Raw genomic sequence first — 14819 nt, 5'->3', positions numbered from 1 at the left:
ATTGGTATTTCTACTTCCACACAAATGTTGGGTCCAAATATATAAATGACACCAGTTAAATACATCAATAACTTGCATTTATATAGCGCATTTAACATAGTAAAACGTTCCAAGGCGTTTTACAGGAGTGTTATCAAACAAAATTTGACACCGAGCCACGTAAGGAGATATTAGGACTTAGATGTCTTAAAGGAGAAGAGAGAGGTAGAGAGACGAAGAGGTTTAGGGAGAGAATTAGGGCCGAGGCAGATGAAGGCATGGCTGCCAATGGTAGAGCGATTAAAATTGAGGATACGCATGAGGCAAGAATTGGAGGAGCACAGAGATCTGAGGGTTATAGGGCTGGAGGGGGTTACAGAGATAGGCCAGAGGCCAGAGATAGCAAGGCCATGGAGGGATTTGAAAACAAGGATGAGAATTTTAAAATTGAGGCATTCCCAAACCGGGAGCCAATGTAGGTCAGTGAACACAGGGGTGATGGGTGAACGGGACTTGGTGCCAGTTAGAATATGGCAGCAGAGTTTTGGATGAGCTCAAGCATTTAAAAAAAACTGTTCAGTTAGAAAGCTTCAAGTTTCCAGTCTCTCTGAAAAATACGTACATGGTTGCTTACCTAGTCATGAATTCCTCAAACTTGGAGCTGGTGAGGTTGAGGCTGGACCAATGAGTGTCAGCTACAGGCTTGTGCTCAGGAGGCCCTAGGTAGGCTAACAAGGTAGCCATCTTGTCAAATGGTCTTCTGCCTACAGCTTTATGGTCCCTATGGATATCCGATAAAAGCATTCCATTGGTACGTGTACAGTAAAAATCAGTGTGAAATTGGAATGCCATTTAATATTAAGGATTCAAGCATTAGAAACTGCTCCTGCAATATAGTGTCTTACCAATATGACAACATACTGTCCATCATGCACACTTAATACTAAGGGGTTTACATTCCTTCGTTAAAACATATTTCAATGGCAATATGCATCAAGTTAAACTCAAAAAATTGCATTAATTTTGCCATTAATTACAATCTATTATTTAATACATTAAAAATCTTACATCTGTGCACATTTCCTATCAACTTCTTCAATTATCAATTCCGATGCCCATATGTATAAACTTGTCATGTTGTAATTACACCCTCTCTCCAGTAGAGTGTACCACCAGGAGGGTTTAATTACTGAGACAAATTTAGATAGGCAATTATAAATGTGGACATAAGTATTTACAATAGAAATATATAAAAATGACAATGTATAGCTTTACAATGGGGTCTGAATAACATCTGCACACTCTGGTCGAATTGTCCCGACCTTTAACCCCGCTTCACCGAGAGACTATGCTTGGTTGTGCAACGCCACGGGAGATCATCTAGCATTTTCCGAATGGTAATTTGAAAAAGAAAAGCAAATTGTATTTAGCCGACACTGTTGGAATAAAACTATTGTGTTCATAACTTTCCTATTAAATTTGGCGAGGGACACAAAAAAAAATGATTCACTGAATGCAAATGGTTAACGAAATGAAATATAGTCTCGCACATACCGGTTACTGGAGAGGTACTGCCCGATTTTCTCCTGATTGTTCCACAGTAACCTGTGCAAAGCGAGAACATTCCCATCACTGATGAACGAAAGGCTGTGATTTACTGTGTCACTGGCTGGGCAGTCAGATGCTATGTCCAGAAAAAACCTTCCGAAGGGTGCGGTGAGGTGACATGGGTGGGTGGGTGGGGGGGGGGGGGGGGGAAAAGGAGGAGGAAGAAAATACAAAAAGGTCTTTTATATAGTTTCAGAAAAGCATTACACCAAAACATACCCAAATGGGAAGATCAGATAAATCACATGCACAATGAGTTTCCAATCTCAGTCCTGATAGTTGAGAGAGAGGAGTGTAAGGTGTGGGAGTCATAGAATGTTACAGCACAAAAACAGCCCATCAAGTTTGTACCAAGGTTTTCCTCCACTTCACCACCCAAATCCAATACCAACCATTTTTCGGTTTGCTCCCCATTACCCTTAATATTCCCCTTTCCCACAGCAACGGCAAGGATGGAGATGTTTACAGAAGGACATGGACATCCACTTTGCCTGATCGTCTCTCTGGAATTCCCCTCTGTGACTTCAGTTAACGATCTTTCCCTGTAGCTCTGGTCAAATTCCAATCCAACTTCTGGACTGCAAAGTGGATTGCCAAAGTTTCTGCTTTCTTTCATTGATACAGCCTGATGTACGGAGCTGTTCTAAAGTAACCCATGGGTTTGCTGTGCTTGCATTTTGCACGTTACATGTGGAGTGATAAATTCTAAAATTGCTATCTAATAAAGTAAATTAATTGAAACTGCCAGCTTCACAATTTTCTTACTTCTAGAAATAACTAAATGTTTAAATTCAGGAAACAATATACAACACTGGTGATTGAAACAATCAAATATTTCAAAGCTTTTTTTAAAAAATATATTTTTAAAATAAATACAGTCCAGCAGCAAGGAACAAACAGGAAATAACTTCCCTTTCCCACTTGCGACAAAGCTCTCCCTCATTCAGATGCCCATTGCTCTCTCATGTAATAAGAAAAATCAATAATCAGAGAACACAATGGAGCAGCACCTGAGAAGCTTATTCCCAGTACGACAGCAAGAGCTGTTCCGAAAAGAAGCCCTTGAGGGCCACAGTCGAAAGCAACAGGCCCCTGAATAAAACACAGGCAACCAGCGACACAGGGGAGAGGACTCCCTATGCAGAAAATAGGTTGGAGGAAGAAATACTAAGCTGCTACAGAAATGTAGCTGCATAGTTGAGATTTTTTGAAGTGGCTAAAAAAGTATCAAAGACACTTCTGAAAACTAAACTATTAAAGCTACATGAGTGCGGTGGGCAGGGAACAAATATGAAATGCTGGAAAAATTCATTTTTTGCATTCACAGCAACCCTGAACAAAACGCTGAATCTTCATTAAGCATTCCATTTATTAATAGCATGTGCATTACACCCAAAAGGAATAATTTTTGCCCAGTTCTGCTGTGTAGGATCATACTCTCAGCAGAACAAAAAACAATTCACGTTTTCAAAAACATGATTTTTAAAAATTCACCTCATCAATAAAAGCAAGAAATCATTAGATACCTTCGTGCAGCATCAAAATTGTTTCTAACAAAATCGTTGAATGGCCTCATATGCTCTTCTTTTGTAAACAGGACATGATTTGCAATACTTTGTAGAATCTGGGAAAAACAGAATTAGTACACACATCAATGATTTATGTTTATAAACCAAGAGGACGAGCCACAAGCTCATCCCAATTTACCTGACGGACATGCATCTGGTTACATGCTGGGATGAAGTGAGATAGACTTGGACTGAACATTTATTTGACCTTAGTGGTAACATCCAGGACTCCCAAAGTTAAGTGTGATATGAATTCCACATTCATTGCACCTCAGCAATGCAACATAAACATAGGTCTGGGCCAGAACCCTCATTTCTTTTCACTGAACTTTACCATTTAGCATCTCAGCAGCAAGAATGGCAAATTGCTGTGAAGTGTCAAAACAAGGAGAGGAATACGTCATTGACACTTGAACACCAGGAACCAAAGTTAGCTTCAAGCAGATCAGAGTGAAGAGAAGAATCCTTTTACAGTGTTGAACATTTTGGTAAACCCAGAATGGACCAAGCATTTGAACACTGGTGTTGCATCTTCTTTCAGCCACTAAATGTTGCTTACAAATTTAATGATTATACTTCAGTCCCATTATCGCCCTCAGGACCACTTTGTTTACAAGAGTGAAAACCCCTCAGCAGGAGATAATTCCTGTGACGAGTGTCAGAAGTGATAAGTAACAGAATGAATTATGGCCAAGAGTAGAAATAAAGCCATATGTGCAGAGACCCAAATGATCATTTTTCAATGAGTGTTAGATTAGTCGACCTTGGAGTGGAAGCCCCATGGTAGCCAAGCCTGATCCTGTACTCACCTGACATATTTGCACTTCGAGCAGGGATTTCTGTAAGGTGAGGAGTGGGAACCCTGGCCAGTTTTTCCTTCCCTGACCCCAGACACTGAGGCCAATTGTAGCACTCCCATCACTGCCCCAGCTGAGATCAGAATATTCAGCACACATCAGGGGTCGAATCTGGAATCTTTTTGGTCTGTATGGCTCAGCTACTCACTGGATAAATTTGCTTAGGTGTCTTGGTTGGGGGTGGGGGGGGGGGGGGGGGGAAATAGTCCCTTACATGTTAAAATTTTTACCTTTGACATCAACTTTAATCCCCGTTCAATTCTAGGTGGAGGTTTCTTATCAAGGATTCCTGCTTCATAGGGAGACACTATAGCAGGATTGATGAATCTTAAGAACATAGCACTTCCCACTGCACCTATACTGTTCTGGGGAAAACGCTGGCTGACAACCTGCAGGGAAGAAAAAGCAGAATGTTATGTTAATAACATTGCAATTAAAAATAAAATTAAATGCCTTTTTGAAGAGCTGTTCAGTGACAGGAATAAAAAGATAATGTTCAGTTTGTTGGTCTGCAGAGGTTATGCTTCTATCAGTTAAAATTCGAAAGAGTTACAAGTGCCACAGAAGGGATCTGGTTTGTCCCCAGCTCACACGAGAGAATGGTGTGGTGGGAACGAGTGTGGAGGTGGAGAAAATGCAGACTTTCAAAATAACCACACAAATTTTGTTTTAAAACATGGACGTCTTTAGAATCAGTTCAAGGATGAGATAATTCAAAGGTAAAATATCAGGAGCACTGAGGACTTCACTGAGTTATGTCACAGCTATAAATGGTAACATTCGATTAACAACAGAGAAAAATGTGAAAAAAAACAGACACTGCCCAAAATCACCTGGAACCAATTTTCCAGCATTACTACTCGTGAGTTTGGTCAATTTCAAACTTTTTTTTTGGGGCGGGGGGGGAAAGAGAAAGCGAGAGAGAAGAGCAGTTGGATTGATTAGAGGTGGGGTTAGAGCAGGCTAGAAACAGGAAGGAAAAGCTAAAAGGTGGGTGGAGGCAGAAGTTGTTTAAGAAGTTGGAAAATAATCGAGAAAGTAAGAAAAATATCCGTGATCTCCATCCCACAGACCACCCAAAATTTTAGGATTTAGCATAGCTGCGAGCCGCTCCACTGGAAATCCAGAAGATTAGCATCTGGATCAGTTCTCCAGCTTGGTGGAAAGGTGTTTGAGCCAGATGCCTTTCAATTGACATCTAGGATTAATTCAGATATCAGCCTCCGAATACCGCTGGAAACATTCCCATCAGTCGTGTGGAAACATGAAATGCAAAATCGAGGAAAAGCCAAAAGAAAACTCCCTCTGCAGATAGGAGGTTTTGTTACTGTTTGTTCTCGGATTTTTTTTTGGAGGAGGGGGGGGGGGCAGGGAAAAGAGGTGAAGTACTTCATACTCCTTTATCGTCAGGTTCGATAGATCTGTTAACATATGAACACTTGGTATAGCAAACAAAAGGAACACTAACTCCTTGAAGCCAAAACCACTGCGTTGAGTTAAATGTCTTAAAACTACAGGGGATCACCAAGCATACTAGCAGACCAATTCTGCAACATATTAAACCTGCTCAAAGTTCATTCACATCTGCTATTCCTCATGCAAATATGCAGACACCCTCCCAATATCAAGGGGAAGAGGAGAGATCACTGAACCACTTGTGGACTTCTTGTATCTTGTCACAGAGGATTTCATAGGATATTGGAAACATATTCCCTCCACAACTTCAGTTGAGCGTTTTTTGGTGATGGTGAGTCAACATGTTAGATTATAAGATGCACACTGCAGATAACAGATAGAGGATACCTAATGAAGACTCGCAGAATATGATATATACCATGAAAATGGCCAATTAAGTAACTCGTGGATTAAAATCTTATTGAACCCATCTTCATAACTTAATTTCATTAGGCCATTCAAAGATTGTGAAAAGAAACAGGCAAAGTTAATTAAGTGCTTAAAGGTCAGTTTAGTGCTACAACATGGCTCCATTGCAGCTAGAGGCTGTCTGTGCACTAATTAGGTTAACGCTATGTGATGTGGTTTTCAACATTTAAACTTTGTTAACTTTCTTCAAACAATATTTTCAAAGGAATGGTTTCAGTAATTAGAACGTGGGGTGACCTCAACTCTGAATTCTGAAAATTATTTCATGAAAATGACAAGCATTGTAATTTAAAACTTAATACAAAAAGGCTGGGAGCAAGATTTGGTAGCCTTACTCATGTTTGGGGGCAAAGAAAGGGTGGGGGAGCCAAAAGAATGCCAATAGTGTGTTTAATTTGCTTTATTCACACGTAGGTTTTTAAAACTTTGCAGCAGAGGAGACAAATTACCAGTCATAGTTTTCAAGCGAACTCCAAGCAACTGTTCAACGTAAACTGGGAACCATGGTTTCCATTTCAGAATAATCTCTATATCTAACTGTCTAAATGTCAGTAAGTTATCAGGCGTTGAGGGAAAGCAATCGGTCCAATTCTTCCTCAATGTTCTTGAATGAAAACAGGAATCTTAAGGTGCAATGGTGAGTGGCACTGTGTAAATGGAAGCTGCTCTACTCCATTGGTAATATCTCTGTTTCCTATCTTCCCCAACCAGTCATGCAAATTATATGCTCATCAGTTGCAGGGATGGTTTCACTGCATCGCCAATGCTCATCTTTTTGACACACACTCAAAGTCACTGGTTTGTGATCCTCGTTAAAAAAATAGCTGAAAACACAGAACATAATCCCCAAAACATCAGTTTAAAAAAAAACCCTTGGATCCTATTAAATATCAGAATTTGACATTCACGTCATCCATAATCTAGCTGCTCAAATTATAAAATGACGACCCCTGCCCCCCAAACAATACACCAGTGAAAATCCCATGATTCCTTAAAAAAGCACCTTGGGATGTTTTACTACATTAAACGAGATATATAAATGCTTGATGTTGTAATAAAAAGCTGAATTGCTTATTCAGTCACCATAAAGTGGCGGCCCTGCTTACACTGTACAAAATCAAGAAAATGAATGCGCAGTTGACAAGATATTAGTAGCGGCTGACCATTGTCATGAGTCTGACTACGTGAGAATATGCAAGAGGGTAAAGATCGGTCGATGATATCAGCAAAAGATTGTTAATACATGACATGGAAACACAAATGAGAGATTAGGAAGGAAGTGCAATTCAAAAACCTTAATTCTTCAAATTTCTTATATCACCGCCCCCCCGACCACCAAAATGCAGATTCTCATTATTCTTCTTACTCATGAGCTTAACTTGTTTTTTCCCCCTTTAAGACGCAGACGACCTGTTTTGTATGTCATTTTGCTTTTATTTAAGATTTCTCGTGGTAGTCAATGCTGGCACTTGGTCAACTGGCAGGAGGTACAATTGAAATGAAAGAAAGTCTTCTCTACCAATTTTGTCTCTTCCACCAGAGTAAAACATACCCCAAAAGCAGCCAAGGAAGTACATTAATGAAAACTGGAATTAAAACACTGGTCCTCTATTAGAGACCATTTCTTATTGTAGCTGTCCAACTTTGATTTGCTCTGTGAAATGCCTTTAATGTTTTTCCACATTAAAAGCTCTATACAAATACAAGCAGTGTTGTTTCCCCATTTTCTGCCATTTTTAGGTTACATACCATTCCCCTGGCAACAGGCTGTGAAGATTACTTGCTCCCAAGTTTCTGTCAATAGTGTCCTGTAATCAGAGGCCAGGGATAATGCAGCAATGGTGCAAGCTGATTCTCGATCCAGATTAAGCACCAAATAATTTGCGCCACATCCAACAGCTCAAAATTATATCAGTAAAATACCATGAGCAGAATCGTAGGTGCACACCTACATCCCGCCACGCTGCGCAGCAATTGATATAATAATGATCTGTCTGTCTGAGGTAACAAGTGCATCATTTATTCCCTTATGTCACACAGTCATACATTTGCTTTTAGAGTGGAAGTACATCCTTTAGAAATCAACAGTTCAAAGGCAGCTCTGCATTTTTTTGAACGGAAAGCTCCAAGACTTGGACAGGTTGATCCCCATCTACATGGGACATCTGTCTGACTTACATGTGGCTACAGTTAATTCTAAATATGCAAAGCTATGATTGATGATCAAGCTGAACTGCTGAAACACCAAAGTTTAACTTCACAAATAGCTAGTTAACCCAACTGAAATGGCTTGTTTGCAAATAAGAGTTTTAACCTGGACTGTACTCAAGGAGATTTGTAAAAAAAATTGCAAAAATTAAAACTGAACTTCAGAAATTACATTGTAGAAACAAACTACCAAACTATCTCAACTGCAATGTTATTAAACAATAAATGTAGTTACTTTAAAATTCAAACAAAAGTACTCAATGAATGTACATTTGTTCACTATAATCCTCAGTTTAAGCATTTATATCGACAGCAAAATATTTAAAGATAGTCCAAACACAATCAATTAGAATAGGTTACTGGTTTAGAATGGAGGTCAGTTTAGTGCAGTCAGCCTGTACTCATGCTGAACTCACTCAGCTTTCAGTTATCTCCACTCAAATCATTTTAAGGTGAGGATGCTATTCTCTAACAACAGTGCATTTTTTTTTGTAAAGGAACACTTTTAAAAGGCATAAATATGAGGGGAAAATTGTCTCTCAGGTCCTTGATTTTCCTTATAAAGTTTTAATACACTGAAAGGAGACGGGGTGGGGGAGGAAAGGGTGAACAGAGGAAAGAGTTATGGTCCAACTGTATCGCGGTTTAGAATCAATGCAATTATTTATAAAGTTACAAAGTAGAGAACTATAGAAATTATAGTAGAGAAATCACAGGACACAAGTCAACATTTATTCACTACAGACAAATCTCCAGACAGCTCACACAACACATTAAAAACAAGGTGGGTTCTTGCGTTTTACTTGAAGCTGAACCACTTATCAACAAACTGCAGCATTTCATTTAACCTTCTTTCAAGATCAAAAGTAGTTACTTAAATAAAACATTCAAAACCCTTTGCCCAAAAAGAAACAAAGTTTGAACTCCAAAACTGTTTGCTTTGGTATCTAAAGTATAACATTTAAGAACTATTTATTTTACAAGGTCATCTAACCAAAAAAAATGAAACAGAAGTCAAGGCTTCGGTTAATGAAATATCTCAGTTTAACACCTCATCCAGAAGGCAGCACCTCTGACAATGCAGCAGTCCCTCAGTGCAGCACTGAAGTGTCAATTGAGATTATGTGCTCAAATTTGTAGTGCAACATGAACCCATGACCTGATGATTCAAAGCCACAGTACTATCAACTGAGCCAAATCAATACTTGTGCGTAGAAGGCTAGTCCCTGGAAATTGATAACCAGGTAAGAAGGACCAGAGTTTCATGGGTTCATTTTATGCCAAGGTAGAACAGGGGAAGCTCTCCTGTTGCTATGATTCTAATAGTGAAGTCTGTATTTGCTGTAATGTACGGTAATGTTTCTGTTCAATGTTGTTCACGGTTTGTTTTCAATTTCTAGTGTACAGAATCTTACAACACCAGGTTATAGTCCAACAATTTTATTTGAAAATCACAAGCTTTCGGAGGCTTTCTCCTTAGTCAGGTGAATGTGGAAATCCTTCATCGTTTCGCATTTATATTCAGAGAACAATACCTGGTGATTACAGATAATCTTTCCAACTGCCCGTTGTCAAGGCAATTAAAGTTTTCAGACAGAGAGGCGTTACCGACAGGACCACCGACTATACTAACGGCCAGAACACAAAACACAGAGAGAGGGAGAAACATCCGAAAGGAAGAGAAAGACAGAAAATGACCCGTTGCATTAAAAACAGATAAATTTTATTCGCTGGTGGGGTTACATGTAGCGTGACATGAACCCAAGATCCCGGTTGAGGCCGTCCTCATGGGTGCGGAACTTAGCTATCAACTTCTGCTCGACGATTTTGCGTTGTCGTGTGTCTCGAAGGCCGCCTCGGAGAACGCTTACCCGAAGATCGGTGGCTGAATGTCCTTGACTGCTGAAGTGTTCCCTGACTGGGAGGGAACCCTCCTGTCTGGCGATTGTTGCGCGGTATCCATTCATCCGTTGTCGCAGTGTCTGCATGGTCTCGCCAATGTACCATGCTCTGGAGCATCCTTTCCTGCAACGCATGAGGTAGACAACGTTGGCCGAGTCACAGGAGTATGAACCATGTACCTGGTGGGTGGCGTCCTCTCGTGTGATGTTGGTATCTGTGTCGATGATCTGGCATGTCTTGCAGAGTTTGCCGTGGCAGGGTTGTGTGGTGTCGTGGACGCTGTTCTCCTGAAAGCTGGGTAATTTGCTGCGAACGATGGTCTGTTTGAGGTTGGGTGGCTGTTTGAAGGCGAGTAGTGGAGGTGTGGGGATGGCCTTAGCGAGGTGTTCGTCGTCATCGATGACATGTTGAAGGCTGCGGAGAACATGGCGTAGTTTCTCCGCTCCGGGGAAGTACTGGACGACCAAGGGTACTTTGTTGGTTGCGTCCCGTGTTAGTCTTCTGAGGAGGTCTATGCGATTTTTCGCTGTGGCCCGTCGGAACTGTCGATCGACGAGTCGAGCGTCATATCCCGTTCTTACTAGGGCGTCTTTCAGCGTCTGTAGGTGTCCATCGCGTTCCTCATCTGAGGAGATCCTGTGTATTCGCAGGGCCTGTCCATAGGGGATGGCCTCTGACGTGGTTATGGTGGAAGCTGGAAAAGTGGAGCATCGTGAGGTTGTCCGTGGGCTTGCGGTAGAGTGAGGTGCTGAGGTGCCCGTCTTTGATGGAGATTCGTGTGTCCAAGAAAGAAACCGATTCTGAGGAGTAGTCCATGGTGAGCTTGATGGTGGGATGGAACTTGTTGATGTTATCGTGTAGTCTCTTTCGTGATTCTTCGCCGTGAGTCCATAGAAAGAAAATGTCATCGATGTATCTGGTGTATAGTGTTGGTTGGAGGTCCTGTGCAGCGAAGAAGCCCTGCTCCAACTTGTGCATGAAAATGTTGGCGTATTGGGGTGCAAATTTGGTCCCCATGGCTGTTCCGTGTGTTTGGGTAAAGAACTGGTTATCGAAGGTGAAGACATTGTGATCCAGGATGAAGCGGATGAGTTGTAGGATGGCGTCTGAAGATTGGCTGTTGTTGGTGTTGAGTATTGATGCTGTTGCAGCGATGCCGTCATCGTGGGGGATACTGGTGTAGAGTGCCGAGACGTCCATCGTGGTGAGAAGTGTTCCTGGTTCAACTGGTCCGTGGGTGCTGAGTTTTTGTAGGAAGTATTTAGTGTCGCGACAGAAGCTGGGGGTTCCCTGTACGATGGGTTTCAGGATGCTCTCGACGTATCCAGAGAGGTTCTCACACAGGGTTCCGTTGCCTGATACGATAGGACGTCCGGGTGTGTTGGCTTTGTGTATCTTTGGGAGGCAGTAGAAGTCTCCCACGCGGGGAGGACGTGGGATGAGAGTGCGTAGGATGCTTTGAAGGTCTGGATCGAAGGTCTTGATCAGTTTGTTGAGCTGGTGGGTGTGTTCTTTGGTCGGATCTGCGGGTAACCGTCTGTAGTGTTCCTGGTTGTCCAGTTGTCGGTATGCTTCTTAGCAATAGTCCGTTCTGCTCTGTCTGACGATGGCTCCTCCATTGTCCGCTGGTTTGATGACGATGTTACGGTTGGTCTTGAGAGTGTTGATGGCGTTGCTTTGTGCTCGGGTGACATTCTGGACTGTCTTGTGAGTGCGGCTGATGAATCTGGCATTGACTCGTTTCCTGACAGCTTGAGCATACATGTCAAGCTTAGGGCAGCGACCCTCCGGAGGAGTCCAATTTGACTCTTTCTTCTTCGGTTGCTGTACCGCGGATCCCTCTGTCTGCTGTTCTGGATCGTTGATTGTCTCATTGGGTTCGCTGCTGAAATCTTGGGATTTGTGGAAGAATTCCTGGAGCCTCATTCTCCTGATGAATTCCTCTGTGTCCGCCGCGAGACCAATGGGGTCCATTTTGGTAGTTCCACATTCACCTGACTAAGGAGAAAGCCTCCGAAAGCTTGTGATTTTCAAATAAAATTGTTGGACTATAACCTGGTGTTGTAAGATTCTGTACATTTGTCAACCCCAGTCCATCACCGGCATCTCCACTTCAATTTCGAGGCTCAGCCACCGCCTGAGAGGTACATTCTTCTGCTTACTGAAAACAGTATCATGTCGTGGCACGTGTTGAGGGATCTCTATTCAACCTCTCAGCCTCGCTACTTTTCCCGATATTGGGCAGATCAAAGCATATTCTAGGTCGTAGGGGATTTGCAATATCTGCTTGGTTACATGGCTCATGAGAAGCTGCTGATTCTGAACCCAAGGAACTATCAAGAACAAAAACCCCAAAACTTAACAAAATCAGCTGTACAAGTATATGGGGGTAACAAAGCAACTCGAACGCACAGCCAGAAACTCCCAACGTATATTGGTGCTGTACTCCAACCCTTCGCTATGAAATCACACATGGCAGCGAATGTGGAAAGAGTTCGGGGTTGCTCATCTCTGGTGTCAATCAATTTGTTGGTCAAAGTTGGATGAGCATCAAATGTGCTCCAATACTGGACAATAGCAGAGAGATACATGTTGATTGGCGAAATCCATGCCAGGTAAAGTCTGATGCCATGGCTGAACTCCAATGCTGGCAATCTTCAGCAAAAAATAGACTCCATTGCTGAATGTGAAAAGTTCAACACCAATTTTAGGTGATTCTGGTATGTAGTTGGAGAGAAACGTACAAGCTGGGATGAAATATATACACACATCAGCCTTTACTGGGTTGGCTAAAGCTTCATTTCAAAAACCAGATTTATGAATGTTTTTAGGAACACCCCAGTATCAGATGGGACAACTTTAATTAGACATGGTTTAGATAAAAAGATCCCATGCAAAATGTTATCTATCTTTTTCTTTCAGATACTGTGGCCTAGAGTATGCCCAGAATTTCCTATTTTTAAGACAGGAAGTTACTCCAGTGTACGATATTGAATACAGGAGGATATTTTTTACGGTTTATGTTCTGAAAGGATTCAGATATATTGGAATACCAGTGCATTCCAGAATTAAAACTGAAGCACTTGTCTTGCATGTTTAACACCAGGTAAGCAACCCACACAATTATGTGCGCTCAGGGAAGCTACGTTAATCTTGGATAGGTTAAACTACCCACACAAATATCCTGATGGTATGTTAACCATACTGGACAGCTGTATTACAATACTCCAGACGACCCACAAGGTAAAATACCTGGTTATTTGCAACTCTGCCACATTCAAGTCCTTTGGTATCAAGGGGTAAGGCATATTGTGACAAATATTATATGAATATTTCTAAGAACAAGACAGACCCCAGTTGATGAATGTTTGGTTACATTACTTACACATTTTCTCGATTAAAATAATTCTAATACAATTGTTAAGATCAACCTTGGCGGAAATCCTCATCTACATTCATTTTTTTTCGCCCCAAGTTAACACCTTCATCTTCCTCGGTCAACAGTACAGCAATGATTGGACTAGACATCAAAGGCACTGCAGCAACTCGCCAAGGCTTCTTCGACAGCACTCCCAAACCCATGACCTCAACCACCTAGAAGGACAAGGGCAGCAGGCACATGGGAACAACACCACCTGCACGTTCCCCTCCAAGTCACACACCATCCAGACTTGGAAATATATCGCCGTTCCTTCATCGTCACTCGGTCAAAATCCTGGAACTCCCTACCTAACAGCACTGTGGGAGAACCTTCACCACACGGACTGCAGCGGTTCAAGAAGGCGGCTCACCACCACCTTCTCAAGGGCAACTAGGAATGGGAAATATTCATGGGATGTGGTCTTGCCAGCAACACCCACATCTCATGAACACATTTTTTAAAAATCCAGAGGGAGAGTTCAAATCCCACCACGGCAGCTTGAGAATTTGAATTCAATTTTAAAAATCTGTGGGGTTGGGGGGGGGGGGGGGGGGGCACAGCTGATATCAGGAAAAGTTGCCATGAAGCTGCCAGATTGTTGATAAAATCCCAACTGTTTTACTCATGTCCTTTAGGGGGAAAAAAAACTACTGTCCTTACCCAGTCTGGCGCCTTTGCGATTCCAGTCACACGCCAACGTGGTCGACTCTTAACTGCTCTCTGAAGTGCCCTAGTAAGCTACTCCATTGTATCAAACCGCTACAAAGAACAGCAAAAATCAAACTGAACAGAACAATCAATCAGTCACAATCAAGCATCAATTCAGGACATATCGAAGGCACACCCAGCCCAGTTGACCATGCAATGTCCTGTTCACTAACATCTGGGTGACAAGTTGGGTGTGTTGTACCACACACTCAAGCCACAGCCTAGCACAGTCTTACTCAGAGGAGTCTGGGACATTGGCTGATAGGTATAATTCTATCACCATCCCTGGTTATGCTCTGTCCCACTGGCAGGACAGACGTACCAGAAGGGAGGGGACCGTAGTATAAAGTCAGGGGGGAGTGGACGGGGGAAAAGTGGCCCGATGAGTCCTCAACATTTGACTCCAGGCCCCACAATGTCACGTGGCCTTAAGTCAAATATGGGCAAGCAAACCACCTGTTGATTATTACCTGCACCCTTGCAACCATCTTCAGCCAGAAATGCTAACTCCCAGCCTCCATCTGAGGTCCACACCATCACAAATATCAGTCTTCAGCCAATTTGATCCATTGCACATGACATCAAGCAACGGCTGAGTACTGGACACTGCAAAGGTTATGGGCCAGTCAACAACCCAATTGCAGCGCTGAAGACCTGTGCTCCAGAATTAGCTGTACCCCTAGC

At 42.2% G+C, this 14819-nt stretch overlaps 1 protein-coding gene across 5 annotated transcripts in view; it reads right to left on the bottom strand.

Moving 5' to 3' along the window:
* Window positions 1-14819, bottom strand: part of nf1a (neurofibromin 1a) — a 276274-nt gene that overhangs the window by 118880 nt on the left and 142575 nt on the right. For all 5 annotated transcript variants that reach the window (XM_068008408.1, XM_068008404.1, XM_068008406.1 and 2 more), the window contains 4 exons: window positions 4243-4401; window positions 3114-3211; window positions 1534-1680; window positions 614-760 (listed from right to left, as the gene is read on the bottom strand). In XM_068008408.1, the coding sequence (XP_067864509.1) occupies window positions 614-760; window positions 1534-1680; window positions 3114-3211; window positions 4243-4401 (551 nt within the window). The remainder of the gene's footprint in view (window positions 1-613; window positions 761-1533; window positions 1681-3113; window positions 3212-4242; window positions 4402-14819) is intronic.

Source organism: Heptranchias perlo, chromosome 28 (genome assembly GCF_035084215.1).
Source record: "Heptranchias perlo isolate sHepPer1 chromosome 28, sHepPer1.hap1, whole genome shotgun sequence".
Lineage (NCBI taxonomy): Eukaryota > Metazoa > Chordata > Chondrichthyes > Hexanchiformes > Hexanchidae > Heptranchias > Heptranchias perlo.
This window is presented reverse-complemented; position numbering and strand designations above follow the sequence as displayed.